A 21780-nucleotide genomic window follows, 5' to 3' on the forward strand; every position below is an offset into this window, starting at 1 on the left:
CTATCTTGTATAAGTGAGCTTGTAGTCTGTGTCCAACTTTTTTCAATCTTTTGAAAAACGGGCAACTTATTTGAATTACGTTCTTTGTCATATACAATTTCAAAATAAAAACGGATATATGTTGATTTTACGTATTGGATAAATTAGAAAAGGACGAAAGACCCTGGTAAGACAGAGAGAACCGCCTTCAGTAGATACATTTATAACAAAAATCCTGGAAAATTGTCTTATTTCGAGATATGTTGTTTTGTCAAACGTGCACAGTTCTATTCTTGATCGTCTTTTAAGTCGATCTAGCCATTTCCGTCCGTTGGTGGAAAGCAAGCTGATTTTCGAACGAGTAAAGCTACAGCTTAAAATTTTACAATAACACTTATTGTTGTTATTGTACCCACTGGCCAACTGTTTGTTTGTGGAGGTATCGATCCTCGTCCATCTCCAATAGGTAATCGCTCCAAGATCATTCCGGTCCATTGGATCGGTTGCCGCAAACACATCCTACGGCTTAAGTCCGCTCGGGACTTATATGGATCAATTCTTTCCATGTTTAGACATAGCTCTCATATAAACCGATTACCCGATTGGGTTCAATTCTTGTCCGATTTGACTGAAATTTGCATAATGACTTCTTCTAACTTTGAGCTTAAATTGAATCGGACAGCACTCATTGATATGTGAGAAGTTTACAGTTCCTGTTTTTTATGGAATGTTCGTGGGAAATTTGTTGACTTCTCCTATGATCTGCAAATGAATTGGCCCATAACCTCCAATAGTCCATATCATCAAGAACAGTACATATCGGCCCACTTTTAGGTATTTCTCCCATAATAAAGCAATTATTTTACTAAAATATAAAAAAAACATGGGATTTCTTATTTTTACATCCCATTTCCTATAAAGGAAACCTTGCAAAGAACTTCACAATTGCGATTAATGATAAAAAATATAAAATCTGTCCCAGCCAAACTTAGAACGCTTTAAGTACATTGTGGCTAAGAGCAGTTCTCATTCTGATATAATTATATCGATTTTTTCACTTTTCCTCTGATTTTAGCAAACCTGTAACATGAAGACGGTCTGCATGAATGTTGTTCAGACCCGCTTGATCAAGAGAGAACCTCTAGATCAAGCGGCATATCAAGCGGGTCTGAACAACATTCATGCAGGCACGGTAGCAGACGCGTTAATTGGCTACCGGGTTAATGTAGTCCTTGGAGAACGACCGCCACCCATTGCACCCGAAGAAATCGACCTCCCCCGGCAAACCAGAGTGGTTCTGGCTCAATTACGTTCCGGCAGATGCAGCCGCCTCAATTCCCACAGAGCTAGGATTGATGCCGACGTGCAAGATGTATGTCCCGATTGTAACCAGGGACCGCACGATACACGTCACCTGTTTAACTGCCCGGCCAGACCCACTCGACTCAGACCCAGATCCCTGTGGACGCACCCCATCTTAGTCGCGGAGTTCCTGGGTCTTGACACTCAACAGAATCAAGCAGACGAAAGATAGTACACAATAAACTGCTACAACAACAACAACAACATGAAGACGGTTTTGAATCTTGTTCTCATTTGAATTCTACTCTTTTGTCCAGTGTTTTTATGCAATAAGAATTAATTTTCAATTTCGAAAATTGAAGTTTTACCCTTGATAATAAATTTTTTAACATAATGGAAGTTCTTCTCGTAATAGACAGCACCAAACGATATGCAAGACATCCTATAATGTGATCTTTAAAATTTTTTCATAACATAACCAGATCTGCACACAGGGAAAATATTGATACCAATATGTATTAAATGGAAAAATCCCTGCCTTTAATTTATTATACAACGAATGCCGGTTTGAATTGAATTTTTTACTTATCAGAAAACCTGACGACTGGACGATTACTACACAAGTAAACATATAGATTTCCTGACATATGAAATGTAGCTGGGTATTTGGACAGCAAATGAAACATATGAAAAGGTAATTTAAGAAACGTTTAAATATTTATGACATAAAAATGAAACTTTAACCATAGGTTTGAAAAAATAAAGTCATCAAAGCAACTGTTGAAATTTACTTCTATATAGCAACATACACTCCTTTATTCCCACCAAATCGGACTACGTCAGTCCAATGCATGAGCACCATCGCCACGACCGCGTTGTACATGTCCAGCACTGGATTCATCCTCATCGTCATCTTCGTCAATACCCTGCAGCAAATGGGATAAAACATCGCCAAACATACCACCAAATCGATTTTCAGGTGCAGGAGGACTGGCACCGAAATGTTGAACGCCTATTTTCGTTAAATATTTGTCGAAGGCTGGGTCTCGTTCTAATTGGGCTTTATATAGTGTACACAAAGCCCTAAAGGCTTCCAAGTTCTTGGTGTCCATTAAACGGAACAGAAAATGTACAAAATTTAGTAAAGGCTGTTTAAAAGGAGCTTGCTTGCGATTTATTTTTGGATGAAAGCGTGTGTACGAGGCAAACGTATCCTGCGCGGTATTGCGATCATTGACGCTTATTTGCTGCAACACTGCTTGTACGATAAACAAATCGACTTCACTACTATAACCCTTAGATTCATTGATTTTAATTAATATGCGACCACAAAGGTTGCCATCACGACAAAGCATATAATAGCGTCGAGCCAATTCAGTATTGCCTTCTGACCAGAAAACATGGGCCAGGATTTTATACAATGCCGGATCACCTGGGTAATTTCCTGATATTTCAGCGCTCCACTTAATAGAACGATTCTAAAAATGAAAGAGACGTTATTATAAAGCCAAGCCATGGTTTTATACGGGATTGCATACAATTAGGGTATCACGTTCAACACAGCCTGAACTCAGACATGTTATAATATTACCGATTCGTTCTATCCACAAATCGCCATCTTTGCAATTGCCCCGTTTTTCCAATGTGTCCAAAATCAGTAGACCCAAATCTGCTGCACTTGCCTCCTGCTGTTTCGAAATTAACTTCAATGATCCATTATACAGCAATTCCAGACAATCTTCAAATTTCCGTTGTGCCGTATAGCGAAAATACAATGTTCTATACATTTGATGTGCCTCATAGTAGTTCCCCGACTCGAGGGAGCTATCCAATTTAGCCAAGACCCGACTAACACCTCGTTGGCCCCTCTCAGTGGCAGCCGTTGTCGATTTTTCGGGAGCTGTCATCATATCTACTCAATTATATCAACGTATACTATTCCAACTCTTTGTTTCTGAACTTAACAAAAATATAGAATGCCCAATTTTACACTTAATCCCAAATTTCTTAACTCTCCGAAAAAAATAATATGCAAATTTTATTTTTCATCGACTAAATAAGAATTCTTCTTCTTCAAACATTTTGACATGTTGAAATGATATACAATACATCATTCCTAATGAATGTCATATGGCGTTTGAGGCTGTCATCTATCTATTATTAGATTTATCGTGCAAATGTTTGTGAAAGAATATACCGTTAATTAATTTAAATGGCGTTTTAAAAATTAACCTACTGCTCAATACTCAGCCGACTCCAAAAGTTGACTTGATGGTGCGTCACAGAAGCACTGAATTATAATTCGAAAAATGCCTGTGACCACAGCCGTGTGGTTGAGTGAGCTTTCTTTAGCAGCGTGGATGAACATTGTGTTATCCTTGTCATTCTATGCGTTGTCTCAGCCGCTATTTGATAAAAAGTACTGTTCCACCATTGGATTGGAGTTACAATATCCAATTTTAGGTACGTGGACATACACGTAGCCGCCCTTGATTGTCATAGATATCTCAACTAGATGGCTAAACTGTTTCAAAATGAACTGTTCTGGATGCCGGGCCACTGAGATATCGCAGGGAATTGTAGACCGAATGAGCTTGCAAGACTAGCTAACCACTTACTTACTTAGACCAACATGCCGAACAAGGCCCCTTTTTCCAACCACCAGAATGAATTTAGGAAGAAGCCCAGCACGAAAACGGCACTTACCACTATCGCCATACATATCACTCTTTTTAATGATATCATCGACCCAGCACGAGATAACTATGAGCACCACGCAGGCTAAAACTTTGAGCTTCAATGTATGTGGTTTAAAGAACCGATCGTGTGGTTCATCGATCCGCGTTCCACTATCCGCAACCTGTGGACGCCCCCGGTAGCTTACAGCAGAGCTTCTCGTGATGACGATAAACACCACACAAATCGGAGATCAGAGTTCCAATAATGAACACCACCATTGTCATCGCGTGCCGGATCATTCCGACAGTAATTGACTAAAGTCTGCGATAAGGCAAGAAACAGAAAGGAAATACTCAAAACTTTGGCAGGCAGCTTTTTGGGTATGGATAACGAGACCTTATTAACAACTTTTTACACGATTGGGCGTACAGCAGTGAATTATTCATATGAAATCTACGGACCTGTTAAAACTAAACCCTAAGGACCATCACGGGCTTCCTACAGATGTTGTTGCTGTAGCGGTGTGTTGTACACACTGCTACTCCTGAGCTTGCTCACCTACAGGAGCTGTATCTGGATGAGTATCTGGATGCTTAGCAAGGCGATCGGACAACACATCACCGATCCACTCACAACTTTCTCATACAGAAGGGGCTTACAGAATATGCATCAGGATATTGCAATAAATGCGACTCCATCGTATCAGCCGAATATAGTCCTTTGTAAATGCCAAACATCAATAGCATACGTTGAGAAAGACCTACCCAGAAAAACAAGAGTTACTCTGGCCCAATTAAGATCCTGATGGTGTAGCAAACTGAACTCATATCCCTCAAGCCCGTTGTCGAAGGCGAAAAGGTGTAGTCAAAGGTGAATTTCACATTTCGTGGTATTCTGTAACTTACTCGCCTTCGACAGTTTGATAACAGAAAAATATTGTGGTAAATAAAAAAAAAATAATATTGAAGTTAGCTTCGTACTCTCTCGGCAAAAAGGCGCGGTGTAGTAGTTAGAATGTAATTAACTTATATGTATATCGATGGTTTTCGTCAAATTTGACAGTCGAATTCCACTTATGGTGTACCAAAAATGTAAAGGAATTTCCGTCTTCGACAACCATAATACCATTTTGAAAAATGTCGACATTCGACTACGCCATCGTCAACCGGAATAAGGGGGAATATCCCCTATATGTGCCCTGCATGCAACACATGATCCCATGACTACAATCACATATTTTCATACCCGGAAAAACCGACTAATTTGACTTCCGGGCCGGTCCAATTGAGGCGGGCAGTTTCCAGGAGCTAGATCTGGAGACGGTTCAAAATACTCATAGAATAAATCTGCTTAGAAAATTACAGCGAATGGTGCTACAGCAACAACAATTGTGCAAAATCCAAAATTGTATGGCCCAACATATATTTGAAGAAGAAGAATCATCATCATGTGTGCTATGATAGGTCGTCGGGGAAGAGAAACAAATAGAACGCCTGCTGTGTATGTCCTCAAGAAATTCGTCTTTAGGTTCTTATTTCTTTTAGCTAGCGATCTGATTGGTTCGAGGAAAGGAACAAGAAGTCATTTTCCTTCTTCTATTCCTGTAGTACTACAATGGACTAAAATATCTAGGTGAATCTGATTGCAGACTCCCACCTACACCTAACCTACCGCCAAATATATATACCAATTTAACCCATTTGTAATCCTCAACGTGTGTCTGTGCATAACTTCAAACCCTTATCTTTTCTCCTTCAACCGCCATTGCGATTTCCATATACGAACAGACTGACATGGGTAAATCGACTGTAACTATAACGATTGTAACCTGGCACAACGCAATACACCCCACCTGTTTAACTACCCAGCCAATCCTAATCGACTTGAACTAGATCTTTCTCGACCTAACTCGCAGAGTTCCTAGATCTGGACGCTTAACAGTACTCAACAGACGAAAGGATTTCTTATCTATGATATTGCTTTTTATAAGCGTTATAAAATCAAAATTTTTAAAAATATTTATTTACAAAAGTCAATATCAAATGTTGTACTCGTCATATTTTATGTAAGCTGCAATCAGTATACATTTTAGAACCAGCGTATTTGAAAGAATTTTAATAATCAATTCTACTCCGGTTGTAGCGATAAAAACTCCCTATCCGAAGGCTTTATTACTCCAGGTGGTAAATAACGTAGCAATTCTTTCGGAGTCGATTGCAAAATACGGATGCGTTCGTCTTCTATACATTGATTCCTAAAAAATGATGCATACATTTAGACAGGACATGTAGTTTTTAAGCAAATTGTAAATTACCTTCTTTGCTCCGTTTTCAACAACCTTCCGTATTCACTTATTCTTTCGGCTATTTCTTCAGCACGTTGGCTACGTCTCAACTCAATCATTTCCCTCAATGCTTTATTGTGTTCCATAACTTTGCGACGACGCTTTTCGTCTGACAATTGATCTAATTTATCTTGCTCTGCCATCTGACGCATAAACTCCTCACGTATTCTTTTCTCTTCTTCCTGCAGTTTGAGCTGCTTTTGGGCAGCAATTTCTTTCCGATAAGCTTCTAATTGTGATTTTATTGCCCCTTGTTCTCTAATCTTTCTTTCAATATTCTGCCGGTACTTCAAATCCTCCTTAGCTTTACGTTCTTCTATCAAGAGGGAAATTAAAAGTTCCTCCCTTTTTTCCTTCTCACTTTTTACTGCCGCCAGTTCATTACCAATCCTTTCGCTAAGTGCCATTTTTTCTGCAATGATTTGTCTTTTTTGTGCTTCCATTCGGCTCTTCATTTCGTCTCTTTCCATTTGATATGCCATGAGTTTCTCAGTGTCGTCCAAGTTTTGCTCTTTCTCCAATTGTCTTTGAATTTCTCTACTGCGCACACATTCCTCCATTTCCTTTCTACACAGATCCCTAAAACGTTGACTTAAATCTTTTTCCGCTTTTTCCTCGGCCTGTATATGTTTAAGGGTCTTTTCCATATCTTCGCGATCTTTTATAACAGATTCAAACTCATTCTTGCGTTTTTGTTGCATTTCTCTCATCTGTTCTTGTAAAATTTCCCGAACTTTGTTCTTCTTTTGTCGTTCCTTTTCCTCCTGTTGTAGGATAATCCTTTTAGATTTTTCACATTCAGCTAGCCAGTTGTCGTCTTCCTCACGTTTTCTTTGGATTTCCAATTGTTTCCGTTTTTCTTGTTCTGCTCGTTGTTCTGCCAACTCTCTGGAAACAAAAGCAACCTGCAGTTGATTTTGAAGCAAACGCAGTTCATGGCTTTCACAACGCAATTTTTGTCTACGTTTCTGTTCCAATATGTCCTGGTTTTTATACTCCCTTAGTTCATTGCATATGTCAACATCCAATGGAATCGATGAATGGTTCGGATTCGGTACTTTTTGCTGCCGTGTTTCATTTGTTTTCAGGCGCCTTTCTTCATCGAGAATGTACTTTTGAAAGTAATTCTCAGAATTTCCAACTCCTTTATGGCGACCATCACTTTTAGTTACACACTCGAAGGACATGGCTAAAATAATATTATTAATTCAAAAATATATATAATTTTGTGTTACCCGGGACAACACAATAGGGATCTAATAACGATAAGGGCAAGGCGTTATAAGGCCTTGGATAAGGGTTAATAATAATTAATTCGACTTTTCGTACAAAAAAGTCGAAGTAGACTTTTACTAACTAAAAAAATCGAATAATCGACTTTGAAGTAAGAAAAAATCTCTACGTCAAAACGCATTGTAAAAAAATAGTGACGAAGAATATGTGAACACATTCAGTAGAAGTACTGAGTTCTATCATGGAACAATTAAGAGGTAGATTCATTAGCACAGCAACAAAAATCTACCCCCAACGAAACTACATTGAGTGGCAAATGCCGTAAATTGATATGTCAAAGTGGTTTTAGAAATAAACTTTGTTTTACAACTTATCTTCTACAAGTGTGTTTTATATTTGTATTTTCATAATTATAACACTGTTTTTTTTTTGCTTTTGTGTGGAATATCGGATCGAATAGAATATCTTTTTAAGATTTTAGAGGAATATCACAGCTGTGATATCAAGTCTTTGACATTTAGACTTACTGCAAAATCAAAGCAAAAATAAAAAGATTGTACTTGTAGTGCATCTTGGAGTACTATGAGCAAAATATTAGTGACATGTGGCTGCGTCAGTATATATTTCGCTACTGATTTCGCAGCGAAATGCCTGACGGACCCTAATCATTGCCAGAACACAAACAAAAGTCAAACAACAACACAAAGAATCTTACCCTCGTGTTTGTAAGTATGCATGGCGAAACAAAGGTGGTCTCATTTGTACAACAAACATAAATCATATGGTGCAATCCGCCATCTTGTCAGCACGCTGCTCGATGTTTTGCCAACACGCACAAATAATTGTGTGTGTATACGTGTGCGAACATTAGCAGAGAATATGCGAGAAAGAAAGTAACAACAAAGCTATTGCAAACAAAAAACAGCTGCTCGCCTGAGACCACCTTACCGTACACTACCTGGTGCGGTACAAATAAGAGAATGCAAACAAAATCTGTCATCTTAATACCGCCACCTTTTTAAATCCGCCTTGGAGGGATACCCTATTAAATATACAATTACGTTAGACTAAGCGAAAATAAACCAGCTGATTATCCATTTATGTTTGTCACCGATTCATTTCATTTCAGTTTCAGCTTTTACCGTTCTATATTTACATCTAGTGCACAAACATTGAGATTTCGTAGGATATCGAGTTCTAAGTTAAGAATTAGAAAATAAAAAAAAGTTTAAAGAACTTTATATATATTATGAATATAGAAGGGGACACTTGCAATGCTGCATCGTCTCAAGATAAGGAAAGAACATCGGCCCCTTCAACCTCGGCGGTGGTTAAAGTAGCAAGCAAACAACAAAAGTTTCCTTCATCAAAATGGGTGAAAATAAATGTTGGAGGTAAAGTTTTCCAAACCACCATATGGACTTTGGTGAGCAAAGAACCAGACAGTATGTTGGCACGAATGTTTTCGCAAGACGGTGCAATGATGCCAAGTGATCAGGACGAACAAGGAGCATACCTAATAGACAGAAGTGCACACTATTTCGAACCCATTATAAATTACTTAAGGCACGGACAGCTCATTGTAGATCCCAACATTAGTTTGGAGGGGGTTTTGGAGGAAGCGAAATTTTTTGGTTTAGAATCACTAGTAAGCCAGCTGGAATCACAAATAATGCAAAACAACCAGTCTTTAGATAACCAGCCATTGACCCGAAGAGATGTTATTAAAGCATTAATACAAACGTCGCACATGACAGAGATACGTTTTCAGGGTGTGAACTTGGCCGGAGCTGATTTGAGAAAGTTAGACTTTCGTAATATAAATTTCAAGGTGTGTATGTAATGTAAATGTTATTATTAAGTACTTGAACTAAGTTGATGTTTGTTTTAGTATGCCTGCATGCAAAGATGTAATCTGTCCCATGCAAATTTAACGTACTGCTGTTTGGAACGTACTGATTTAGCATATGCCAACTTGGAATGCGCTCAGCTTATATCAGTTAAAGGTACTTAGTTTTTTTATTTAAAATTCATCTTGATTGGAAATCATATTCACCAAACTAATTTTTTGTCATCGTGAAATATTTTTAATGTTTATTACTAAGTCGAACTAAGTAAGTTTGTGCTCGTGTTACCACGTACTCGCATTTAGTAGTAAATGTTGTGATATAGCGATCTGCGACCCCATAAAGTTTATAAATTCTTGTCTTGACAATCTAGCTATGTCCTTCCGTCCGTTCATTTGTCAAAATCGGAACGAGTGAAGCACACGCGCCTGAAATTTAGCAAGGATACTTCTTATTAATGTTTTCTTGAACCCTAGAAGCCACAATTTTGTCTCAAATCCCGCCTTAGTTTAGGTTAAGTTAAAGTGGCAGGCTCACTTAGACGTTTTCGCCCATCGTGATACCACAGGACTAGGTATCATATGCTGACACACACACACAGCAGATGTTTTATAGTTTTCTCTTCCTCGACGTCCTCTCAGTTTCAGCAAAACTCGATACTGGCAACCTTAAGGCTGTCAGCATGTATTTCCATACGATGGTTGAGTCGTCTGTTCTAGCCAGTGACAGCGAAGCCTAAGACTTCTTCAAGTCTAGATCAGTGTTCCCGTTTTTGGTAGGTTCCTACCAAAATTGATAGGTTTTTATTTTTTTGGTAGGTTGGTAGGCTGACCTCATGACCATCAGGACTTTCCAACAGATAAATACCAAGTCAATTACTGAAAAAATCGTCGGGGATCACTCAAAATTTGTTTCTTGTCGTTTTTGTGTATTTGTTAGGAGTGCAGAAAAAACCATAGATATCGAAGGTCCAAGTAATGCTAGAAAAGGCCTCACTGTTTTAAATTTCAGAAAAAAGGATGTAAGTTCTGGTATTGACTGTAAGTGGTACAATTGTTAAGGGGTCTTTTCGAATTTTATCCAAACTCAGCACAGTTGTCGGGGCATAAACTCGACTTCGACTTTCGAAACAGAGCCTGTTTTTCTTTTTCCGTCGCTAAGCACTAAAGATTCAGTAGTAGCCAGCCTTGAAATAAATATCATTACTGACTGGCTTACTTATATATGCCACGCGATTCAAAGATACCGCCATCTTGCCTTAAGTTGCTGATTTAAGCCGCTTCTGCAGGGAAAAAAGCCTCATTGTAGGAAGTGATGCTAATGAACATGTAGGAAGTGATTCTAATGTAAGCACCACGCAGGCTGGAAAATTTAACTCCAATTTGTGTGGTGTTCATTGCTGTCATGAGAAACTTAGCTGCGAGCTACCGGGCGCGTCCACAGGTTGCGGATAGTGGAATGCTTCATACGGAGTAGCCGCAACGGCAGTCGCGGGCAATCAGCGGTGAGAGGCCGGGCGGCACCGGTTCTTGCACAAATGCTGAGTGCTTATGATGCTCGAAATGACAAGGCGCCTGTACCCGCGGCGATCGGTCCTTTGATGAGTTGATGAGGATCGCCACCCCCATATGAAAAAGGGGCTACAATAACAACAAAAACAATTTTAGGTCTGTTTGCCAGTACAAATTTGCAGGAGAGTTAGAACACATTTTTTTTTGTGAATCGAACGTCACAAAATGGGTATAAAATTAAAGGTCTTTGACTACGAATCTGATTTACACATTTTGGACAGAGTCTGGGACCGACCCACCCACCTAATATGCTTCAATAAGACGTGTAGTTCCATCGGGAAAATATGGGAAATAAACGAATATAAACGAATATATATAATATAAGGATTTAAGTATCTGGGTCACGTCCTGCCGTTCAGCCGGATATGTAGATCTCGACATTAAAGAACTCAAATATATTGTCTTTTGGGACTTAGCACCGACCCTCTCCTCCCAATAAAAACAACACCAAACTGTCATGTAGGACGAGCGAGAATATCTTGTATTCAAATGAAAGGATGTGTCAGAGGGCAAACGCCTACCCAAAGAAAAAAAGAATTAGAAATAATAAATGAAGGCCGATCGGGATAGAATAGATCTGCAAAACAAAGGCCTTTGGTAGGATAGTACACTTTTTACCCACAAATTGGGATAGCCACAGGAGGACCTGCGGATCTTTAAAATGTGGTATCCCAAGTGGTAGCTTTTAAATATGATTTTGAAAGTAGATAACCAATACAAAAAAAAATTAATATCTTGATCGTCACCTTCAAAATGCTTGACATAATGAGGCTCAAAAAAATCGTGCTCTAGCACGATGCTGATATTATTTCAGGTCCACCTCCTAAACTCCTTTTAAACCGTCCATGTTTACCTACTATGACAATAAGGGGCTAAAATTACAGGTATTTGATAGAAGAAAACGAAATTGATATTCAATTTTGAGGCCAAGTGTTTGGGGGTCGTCTCACCCCATAAACTCTCCCAAAACCAATTGCAGCTCAAATAAAAGATAACTTTTTTCCCACAGTAGAGCACGACGCTTATATTTTTTCAGGGCGAAGTGTGTGAGTGGCCGCCCCACTCTACTAACGCCTCAAACTGGACATATTTGTGGATTATGGCAAAAAGGGGTTCAAACCTGATATCTGTTTTATGGCCAAGTGTTTCAGGGACGAGTCATCTCATAAACTCCCCCTGAACCACAAATATATACCGACTATAGCCATATGTAGCTCAAATGTGGTTTTTGGGAGTAGAGTATGAATCTGATATCCACTTTCGGGGCAAAGAGTTTGGCTACTCCAATCCACCAACAAAACCAAGAGAATGAAGTAGATCTAAAATCCAAACTTTAGTGAGTGGACCCTCTCCTTACCATATTTTCAAAAGCGCCAGATCTCGCAGATGGATGGGGCAATTTACGCGAAATTTAGTATGTTTATAACAGCTCAAAAACAGGTGCGGCCGTCCCATCTCCAAAGGACGCCAAATGGAAATTTTAACCAATAATGACAATATTAGGCTCATATGAAATATATTTAGGCTCAAATGAAAGAAATTTGGTAGTAGAGAACCAATCCCTTTGGGGCGAAATATCTAAAAGGCCGGTACTAGCACCCCCAAACGGTTTTTTGCTGACCGTGCCAGTATAGGGAGGGCTCAGACAAAATAAGAGAGTGAAAGAAGAAGCAGCAGGCCCTATCCAGCGAGTTTGCTAATAAAAACAACAGAGCAACCACAAAAAAAGTGGCTGCCGAAAAAATCCCATTTTTAGCAACTGGCATTGGCAACTTTAGTTTAAAGTTGCATGTCGTTATGAAAATTTGTCAACTGACAACGCAATTAAACTAAGGTTGCCATCCATAATCGACAGCTATATCAAAACATGTTCCGATTTATGGCTGGTACTATGTTCGTATTTCATCGTTGAAAACACATTTTTTCGTGATTAATTTTTTAAAACACTACATTAAAAACAGTTTTATTAAAATTGTACCATGAGTAATAAGAAAAAGTCCTACTGAATGAAATCAGCATGGTGATTTGCTTTAAAATCTATTATCCAAAAAAAGTAATCGCCGAAAAATATCGCGAAAAGCGAATATAGTACCAGCCTTTACCCGCTAAATAACAAAAAATACGGGTCTGTGCCATATTTCAGCGTATTAACCAAATTTGTTTGGCTGTAGCTGGATTACAAACGACGGACAGACATACCGACATCGTTAAATTGTCTTAGAATTTTACGTGGAACAAGAATATATACAGCGGTCAAAAAAAGTATTCATCATTAGCAAAATTGATAATAAATTCACTTATTTTGGGTAATTGAAGAAAATTTAAAGTAAACAAATAATGCAGTTTTATGCAATAGTTTATTTTTCGTAATATGTTTTAAAATAAATTCAAAAAATAAATTTAATTAGCGCAAAAAATGCAATTTTATATAATAACACCAAAAACAGAACAAAAAAAGTATTCATCATTGATGTGCTATCATCAAAGTCAAATTCAAATATTATTTGGGAATCCCCCTTTTCTGCTTTATTTAGTAAAGGAGGCTTTGCCCTTGACAGCAAATATTTAATTTCATTGAAAATATAGTTTTTGTCAAAATGGGTCGTAAGCAAAACGAGGTTTCTGATGAGGTAAAAGTTTTGATAATAAAACACCACAGGAATGGTTTAACTCAAAAAACTATCAGTGAAATATTAAATAGACCACGATCTACTATACAATCCATCATCAGAAAGTGGACAGAAACGAAAACTGTTGACAATAAACCAAGATCTGGTCGACCAAAAGCACTTTCAGTTGGAGTTGTGCGTTGGCTAGTGCGGCAAGTTCAGAAAACTCCGAAGACAAATGCGACCATTCTTCGTAAAAACACTATGGAATATTTAGGGAAGGAAGTTACTACACAAACAATTCGAAATACACTCAAAAGGCATAGTTACAGAGGAAGAACTGCACGTAAGAAGCCCTTTATAAATAAAATAAACCGAGTGAAAAGGCTAAACTTCGCAAAAATGTATGTAAAACAGCCCGAATCATTTTGGAAAACAGTCATTTTTGCAGACGAGAGCAAGTTTAATCTTTTTGGGTGCGATGGAAAGGTCATAGTGTACAGAAAACCAAATACAGAGCTTGAAGAACGAAACACAGTTGCTACTGTAAAACATGGTGGAGGTGGTTTAATGGTTTGGGGGTGTATGGCGGCTTCAGGAGCGGGAAATCTTGAAATTATTAATGGAGTAATGGATCATAAGTATTACATTGACATTTTAAAGAGGAATTTAAAAGATAGTGCTGTAAAACTTGGGCTTGGTAAAAACTTTCAATATTATCAAGATAATGACCCCAAACATTCTGCTTTAAATACCAAGATGTGGATGCTGTATAACTGCCCCAAAGTCATTAAAACTCCTCCTCAAAGTCCCGACTTGAACCCAATTGAACATCTTTGGGAACATCTCGAACGCAAATTGAGAACGCGCAATTTTTCGAGCAAGAGTCAAATGCAACAGGTGATAATGGAGGAATGGACTAATATAGACCAAAATATAACCGATGTCAAACCGTTTAAAAGAAGTTATAAGACGCGGTGGTCGAATAACAAAGTATTAATTTTTTTAAATTATGTTATTTATTTTTTTGTTTTTTTGCAATGATGAATACTTTTTTTGTTTAATTTTTTGTGTTCAGCTGTAAAATGGCCCTTTTTGTTCCAATAAATACTATTTTTTTCTTTAAAAACAATGAAATTGTGTACATATATATCACACAAGCACTACTGCATCATTAGTTTAATATGTTTTTATTCCAATTGTCTTTTGTAGACTTATTAAAAAAAAAACATTGAATGATGAATACTTTTTTTGACCGCTGTATGCTGTGCAGGGAAATGGATATTTCGATGTTTTGCAAATGGAGTGACAAGGACAAAATGAAACATAACTCAAAAAAAATAATTTTTGGATAACTTATGCACCCAAATTTGGCACGGACATTGAGTGGCCTGGTAAAGAGTATGACGCCCATAAACGCTTTAGTTTTTATTCGATTTCGCTGAAATTTTAAACTGTAAGTAGTTTTAGGCTACCCACCATCTGACCCAAATATGGTAAAGATCGGACTGTATTTAGATATAGCTGTCATATAGACCGATATGGCGATTAAAGGTCTGAAGATCATAAAATCTTATATTTATAAGTCACTGTTGAATTTCGTATTTCAAATTTCAACGAAATCAGGTAATAAATAAAGCTTTTATGAGCTTCAGACCCTTAATCGCCATATCGGTCTATATGACAGCTAGATCTAAATACAGTCCGATCTTTACCATATTTGGGTCAGATGGCGGGTGGCCTAAAACTACTTACTGTTTCAAATTTCAGTGAAATCGGATAAAAAATAAAGCTTTTATGGGCGTCATACTCTTTATCAGGAGATCGGTCTGTATGGCAGCTATATCTAAATATAGTCCGATCCGAACCATATTTGAGACGGATGTCGGGAGACCTTCAGACACTTTATCGGCAGATCGAAATATATGGCACCTATATCTAAATAGAGTCCGACCTCAACCATATTAAGCTCGGATATCGGGAAGCTCAAAACAACTCACTGTTTCTTATTTCATCGAAATCGGTTAAAAAATAAAGCTTTTATGGGCTTCAGACCCTTGATCGGGAGGTCGGTCAAATGGCAGCTATATCTAGATATAGTCCGATCTGGACCATATTTAGTTCAGATATCGGGAGGCCTTAAACTACTCACTGTTTCAAATTTCGGCGAAATCGGATAAAAACTAAAGCATTTATGGGCATTTGACCCGTTATCGTCAGATCGGTCTATATAGCAGCTATATCAAAATATGGTCCGATTTGGGCCGTTCAAGAACTTAAGCAACGTGCATGAAAAAGACGTATCTGTGCCAAATTTCAGCAAATTTCAATTTTTGAAGGCTGTAGAGTGATTACAACAGACGGACGGACAGACGGATAAACGGACAGAAACACGGGCATCGTTAAATGGTCTTAGAATTTTACGACGATCCGAAATATATACAATTTGTAGGGTCGGAAATTGATATTTCGATGTCTTGCAAACGGAATGACTAAATGAATATACCCCCTATCCTACGGTGGTGAAATCCTAACACAACAAGACACATGACAGGAAGACTTAAATATCAAACCGTGCAAACAGTGCAAGAAAATAAATATTGTGGTAGAACAAGCAGGCAACATGGCATAGTACCTCACAAATGTCGCCATCATTTAGAGGGGATAACCACCGCTGGAAAGTTTTCTCATGTTTTCCCCAGGATATGAACTGAGGCGTTCAGCGCCATAGACGGACATGCCACACTCTAATAACAAGTATAATTATATCTGGCACAAGATATAGCTGGATATGGCATATGCATATAACAGATAATTAGATTTGACCATATCATTTTTTCTCGTGTATTGCAAACAGTTCAAGTCATTAATAAAATCAAGAGGTTGTCTCTGTTTACTGCTCTTCAGTTGCTAATTCACATAAGAACTGCTCAATAATGATGATAAATTACTTCCACAAAAAAGGTTGTGTTTAAAGATGTTACCAATTATTTTCAGGTTTATGTGCCAATATGGAAGGTGCGAATTTAAGAGGATGCAATTTTGAGGACCCATCTGGCCTTCGTACTAATCTTGAGGGTGTAAATCTCAAAGGGGCCTGCTTGGAAAGTTCCAATATGGCGGCTGTAAACCTTAGAGTAGCCAATCTTAAAAATGCCAACATGAAAAACTGCAATTTGCGTTCCGCTGTGCTAGCTGGGGCTGATTTGGAGCGTTGCAATTTGTCTGGAAGCGATCTACAGGAAGCCAATTTAAGGGGAGCTAATCTGAAAGATGCAGAGCTTACTCTTATGGTCACACCTCTACATATGGCGCAGGCCATCCGCTAACTGGACAAGATGTGCCGCATATATTTTAATTCTGTGATGTTTGTTACTCTGTTTGATCTTATATACACAGCAAACAAATCCAATATATGTATTTATTTTATTTATATGGGTATCGCCATAAAATTATTATTTCCTAATGAAATTTTATTCACCATATTTTATTTTTTACGTTTCATTTCAATGTAATTATTCAAATAACTTACCTTTTAAATATATTACACATACAATTATAAGCGTTTCTTAAAATTTATGTCCAAAGGTAGTAATTTAAGAAGTGTGTTCAGGGTTTTTTCGTTAACACGAGGGTTTACGAATATTATGTTATTATATTGTATATGTTGGTGTACCAAAAGTAAAAGTACAAAAAAAAAACTCAATCCTATGGCAGCCGGTTGTAATTACAGGATTGATCCGATGGATTCCTTCAACGGCAAGGGCTGCCGCCTCAGTGTACAACATACTGCTACAACAACCACAGCAACAACCCGACACGGGATAGCTGTCAACACCACACACGCCGGAACATTGAGGTCCGATCTGTGTGGTATTCATTGCTATTCCGAGAAGCTTAACTGCGAGCTACCGCGGCGTCCACAGATTGCGGATAGTGGAATGCTCCATACGGAGTAGCTGCAACGGCAGTCGCGGACAATCAGCGGTATCGAGCGGAGAGTCTCAGTGAGATGTCGGGTTGCACCGGCTCTTGCACAAATACTGAGTGCTTATGATGCTTGATATGACACCTTTTAATAACCAATGGCCACCTTGAACCCGAGGCGATCGGTCCTTTGGACCGGAACGAGCTTGCTCACCTACAGGAGCTTGGCGAGGATCGCCACCTCCACATGAATATGTGGCAACAACAACAACAAAACCTGTTTAATTGGAGGTTGATTTCAACGTTGTAAACAGCTTATTTGCCTTTTATCAAATGCACAGTAGGTTAATATTGGGAAATAGTGAAACGAATGAAGTACTAACTTACTTTGGAAGAAAAATCGGTCCCATAGAAATTATATTGGATATATTTTAACTACACTTGGTAGGAATGTTGGAAGTTGCATTATCGGTTAGGTTATGTTGAAAAGAGGGCACGGATATTAATCCGCCCCAGCCACTATGGACATACACCTAAGCCATTTATAGGCTTGCTGTGCGCTCTTAATACTAAAAAGCAATCTCGAAAAGGGAAATTTAAGTCAGGAATTCCCATAATGTGCGCGTATATGGCAGTGTGGAAGAGTGAAAGGGTCGGAAGGACGACGAAAATCGTATTGGGATTATGCAGAACAGGAGCGTCAAGTATTAAATCCGCATAAGGGGTAGATGAATAGACGTTGGAACATTCTTATGTCATTGTCGGGCTTTCGCAGCTAACAGACTACGGCACTTGGGTCAATCCCATGGTAGCCGGTTGTACGTACCGGATTGACCCGATGGAGTTCTCCATTGGCAAGGGCTGCCGCCTCAGTGAACAACACACTGCTACAACACACACACGGCACTTGGGTGAGAGAATGATACCAGACTTGAACCAACTCAGATCAGTAGAATGGAGTCCGATTAGGCATATTATGAGCAACACGGAGTTCCTGACATACAACCCAATTGTGAAAACTCCCTGGGAATAAACTTTCAGGGAATTTATTTCTCCCTCGAATAAAATCCTTTTATTCTGATTAAATGGGGAGTGGAAAAATTTCGAATTTTAGAAAACAGCCGTTTTGCTTCAGCTGTTTTATTTTGGTTAAACATTTGACTACTATTTTTTTGGAAGAAAAAGAACATAAAATGGAAAAACAACCAAAAAGAAGTGCCTTTCGTAATGTTTGTTTTACTTTTTGTTGTTGTTGTAGCCACATTTGCATGTGGAGGTGGCGACCCTCGTCAAGCTTTTATAGGCGAGCAAGCTCGTTTCGGTCTATACGATCGATCGCCGTGGGAACATGATGGCCATTGGTTATAACTTGACTTGTATCGAGCATCATACGCACTAAGTATTTAAGCAAAATCAGGTGCCACCCGTCCTCTCACTGAGACTCTCCACTCGATACCGCTGATTGTCCGCGACTGTCGTTGCAGCTACTCCGCATTCCACTATCCACAACCTATGGACGCGCCCGTTAGCTTCCAGCTAAGCTTCTCGTGATAACGAAGAACAACGCACAGATTTGAGCGCAGAGTTCCAGCCTGTTTGATGCTTGCTCATAATTATCCCGTGCCGACTTTACCTTTAGTTTTTGTATTTGCACAATTATGGCCTAGAGCTTGTCACGATATTTCTGTGTTTTGATAACAACTTTCCGCATTCATCCAACAATCGTTGGCTAAAATGAGGTGCTTCCAGAGTGGTCTGGTGGAAAGATGAATACATCAATTAGGATAGGTTGAAAAGAGGGTGCGGATATTATTGGGTTACCCAAAAAGTAATTGCTGATTTTTTAAAAGAAAGTAAATGCATTTTTAATATAACTTAGAATGAACTTTAATTAAATATACTTTTTTACACTATTTTCTAAAGCAAGCTAAAAGTAACAGCTGATAACTGACAGAAGAAAGAATGCAAATACAGAGTCACAAGCTGTGAAAAAATTTTTCAACGCCGACTATATGAAAAATCCGCAATTACTTTTTGGGCAACCCAATACTAATTAAGAGGAGAGATATGTATATTAATTGTTGTCCCTGGTTGCATTCGGAACACACAGTCTGAACATTAGCGTTTTCCCTTGCCAAAAGAAGTTTAGTTGGCTGAATCTATCGCATCGAACGATGCGGTTTCTTGGGCAGAACTATTTTAGTGAGTAGTATAGAGCATTGCTTCTACTTCGCGTCATGAATGCTGTAATGGTCTGGCTGATACGCTGTTTTATCTTAAGGCCTACTTTAATGGAGCTAGAACTTTAAGATCTAATCGATATTTCTGGGCGGCGGCCACTTTTCTTGGTGGTTTGGCCGGCTGCTTGGACATAGTGCTACAGAAAAGCGACTTGGATTTATTCCTACTCCTGTGAAGTAAATGCTGACAAATGTGGCACCAAGTATTTTTGAATAATCTATGGTCTGAAGTCCAATGTTGCAAAGTTGACCACGAACATTCCATAGAGTGCTGCTACTTAATGATCTGAAGAGAGCGGATACATATGCAATTGCATATAAATTTTTGAGCACCGGAAACATTTTTAAAAACACAGAAATTCAATTCACTGAATGTACGTTAAGAAAAAACTAAGAAATTTTTGTATATTATATGAAAACTGTGTATTTTGCTTATCTTTTGCAGTATTTTGCATACTTTTTGCATCGTTTGCATATTTTTCATATTTGTTGACATAAAAAACGCTCGATATCGAAAATGACCAAACCGATTTAATCTTATTTTTATTTTTACCTTAATAACAACTCAAAAATACGAATCTGATGGCAAGTTTACGGTCAAGCTATTGGGCCCAACCCAAAAGGACGTTGGTAGATTGGGACAATATATGACTCAAATGTAAGGTATTCGGACACATATCATCTAGACCCGACCATAATCTCCCGATTTAAACATATATTCGTAGCGATGGGTATCCAAAGTTTGGCCCGACAGAATATAAGGATATTACTTACACATAACATTATTAAATATAAATTCGCGCCTCTCACCTCATGTGTACACCAAATTATGTCTTAATACAAATTTTGGTCAAAATCGGCCCAATAAACAAAAAGTATATACATATATTCGCTCTCTAATGATAAGGGATCTACTTTTAGAATTCAACTCTGAACGGTGTGCTCCTTAGCGATATCTCTTTATACATATGGGTCTAAGAATATTAAAATATGAAACACATATTTTGATTCCTATCTATATTCATACACCAATTCTAGAATTCTTTTATTGTCAATAAAACTGAAAAACTTATGCAAACCTTTTATGGCGGGTACATGACATATATAAACCGGGAGAACCTAATAAAATTTGAATTTGTTTTTGATGAAAAAAGAAAAATTATTTCTGTACATAATAAATTGTTCGTAAATAACAAGAAGTGGCATTTTTTATGAAAATAATTAAATTCACATTTTTTTATGCTAACTTCCTTCCATATGAATGTTGGAAGTTTTCCCAAATTTTATCATCTCATTCTCTCTTTTATTTTGATTCAGAATACCTACTTTTTCCTCTGAATGTGGTTTGTCCGATTTAAGATTGGCTTCCTTTGTACTTTTTTGAATGTCTATTGTCCGATTTAAGTTTGGCTCAATAATAAAAAGAACTATTTTTACTACATAGCAACGAACAAACGGCTAGCGACAGAACAAGAGTTTTATTGAAGAACTGAACAAAGCTGAAATGTTGTCAACGTTCACAAGCGCCACCAACCAGTCAAAGTGCGAAGTTCAAATTCTTTATCAACCCAATATATAAAACTTATCTATGAGCATGCTGTTTAGTTCCATTGTTGAAGCAGTTTCTTATAGAGCACTCTGATTAAATTCTCAAAAGGGATTAACTTGATTAACATGTCAGCGGGTTGTACGTACCGGATTGACTCGATGGAGTACTTCATCGGCAAAGGATGCCGTCTCAATGTATAACACATCGCTACAACAACAGGGAAAGGTTTCTTTCCAGATCATTATCTTAACCTATAGATGCTCTAAGTAGTCGAGGGCTGTGTTCCATATTATCTGAACTACATAATACAGACATTATAAAAGATCTGTTGTGGTGGGTACTGGCTAAAGCCCGTAGATTGGAATTCTGCCTTTTTCATCTTTTACGCATAGTTTTATAAATTTTTCAATATATTTTAAAGGATTTTTTTTAATTGTGGATAAGAGATGGCGCCAGAAAGGTATTAAAAATGCTAATTATTTATCCTGCACATATGTATT

At 38.1% G+C, this 21780-nt stretch overlaps 3 protein-coding genes across 3 annotated transcripts; 1 reads left to right on the forward strand and 2 right to left on the reverse strand.

Annotated features, from left to right (window-relative positions):
* Positions 1 to 1976: 1976 nt before the first annotated feature.
* LOC106087180 (Golgi to ER traffic protein 4 homolog) lies at positions 1977 to 3360 on the reverse strand. The gene is made up of 2 exons (XM_013252139.2): positions 2820 to 3360; positions 1977 to 2759 (listed from the first exon to the last, which is right to left on the reverse strand). Exons 1-2 carry the CDS (start codon positions 3189 to 3191, stop codon positions 2121 to 2123), a joined length of 1011 nt encoding a protein of 336 aa, XP_013107593.1. The 5' UTR covers positions 3192 to 3360; the 3' UTR covers positions 1977 to 2120.
* A 2603-nt stretch (positions 3361 to 5963) lies between these two features.
* Positions 5964 to 7627, reverse strand: LOC106087183 (trichohyalin). The gene is made up of 2 exons (XM_013252143.2): positions 6275 to 7627; positions 5964 to 6214 (listed from the first exon to the last, which is right to left on the reverse strand). The coding sequence occupies exons 1-2, from the start codon at positions 7489 to 7491 to the stop codon at positions 6088 to 6090; spliced, it is 1344 nt and encodes a 447-aa protein (XP_013107597.1). The 5' UTR covers positions 7492 to 7627; the 3' UTR covers positions 5964 to 6087.
* A 1034-nt stretch (positions 7628 to 8661) lies between these two features.
* LOC106087181 (BTB/POZ domain-containing protein KCTD9) lies at positions 8662 to 17126 on the forward strand. Its single transcript, XM_013252140.2, has 3 exons — positions 8662 to 9368; positions 9429 to 9543; positions 16562 to 17126. Exons 1-3 carry the CDS (start codon positions 8787 to 8789, stop codon positions 16891 to 16893), a joined length of 1029 nt encoding a protein of 342 aa, XP_013107594.1. The 5' UTR covers positions 8662 to 8786; the 3' UTR covers positions 16894 to 17126.
* The last annotated feature ends 4654 nt before the right edge of the window (positions 17127 to 21780 follow it).

Source organism: Stomoxys calcitrans, chromosome 2 (assembly GCF_963082655.1).
Source record: "Stomoxys calcitrans chromosome 2, idStoCalc2.1, whole genome shotgun sequence".
NCBI lineage: Eukaryota > Metazoa > Arthropoda > Insecta > Diptera > Muscidae > Stomoxys > Stomoxys calcitrans.

What these genes read in the sequence shown, in the direction of transcription:
- LOC106087180 (XM_013252139.2), bottom strand. Translation starts at nt 3,191, where the DNA reads ATGATGACAGCTCCCGAAAAATCGACAACGGCTGCCACTGAGAGGGGC. An exon ending in TTGAACGTGATACCCTAATT is followed by an intron (nt 2,760 to 2,819) that starts GTATGCAATCCC and finishes TTTCATTTTTAG; the next exon opens with AATCGTTCTATTAAGTGGAG.
- LOC106087181 (XM_013252140.2), top strand. Translation starts at nt 8,787, where the DNA reads ATGAATATAGAAGGGGACACTTGCAATGCTGCATCGTCTCAAGATAAG. An exon ending in TTCGTAATATAAATTTCAAG is followed by an intron (nt 9,369 to 9,428) that starts GTGTGTATGTAA and finishes TGTTTGTTTTAG; the next exon opens with TATGCCTGCATGCAAAGATG. An exon ending in TCAGCTTATATCAGTTAAAG is followed by an intron (nt 9,544 to 16,561) that starts GTACTTAGTTTT and finishes AATTATTTTCAG; the next exon opens with GTTTATGTGCCAATATGGAA.
- LOC106087183 (XM_013252143.2), bottom strand. Translation starts at nt 7,491, where the DNA reads ATGTCCTTCGAGTGTGTAACTAAAAGTGATGGTCGCCATAAAGGAGTT. An exon ending in TTGAAAACGGAGCAAAGAAG is followed by an intron (nt 6,215 to 6,274) that starts GTAATTTACAAT and finishes ATCATTTTTTAG; the next exon opens with GAATCAATGTATAGAAGACG.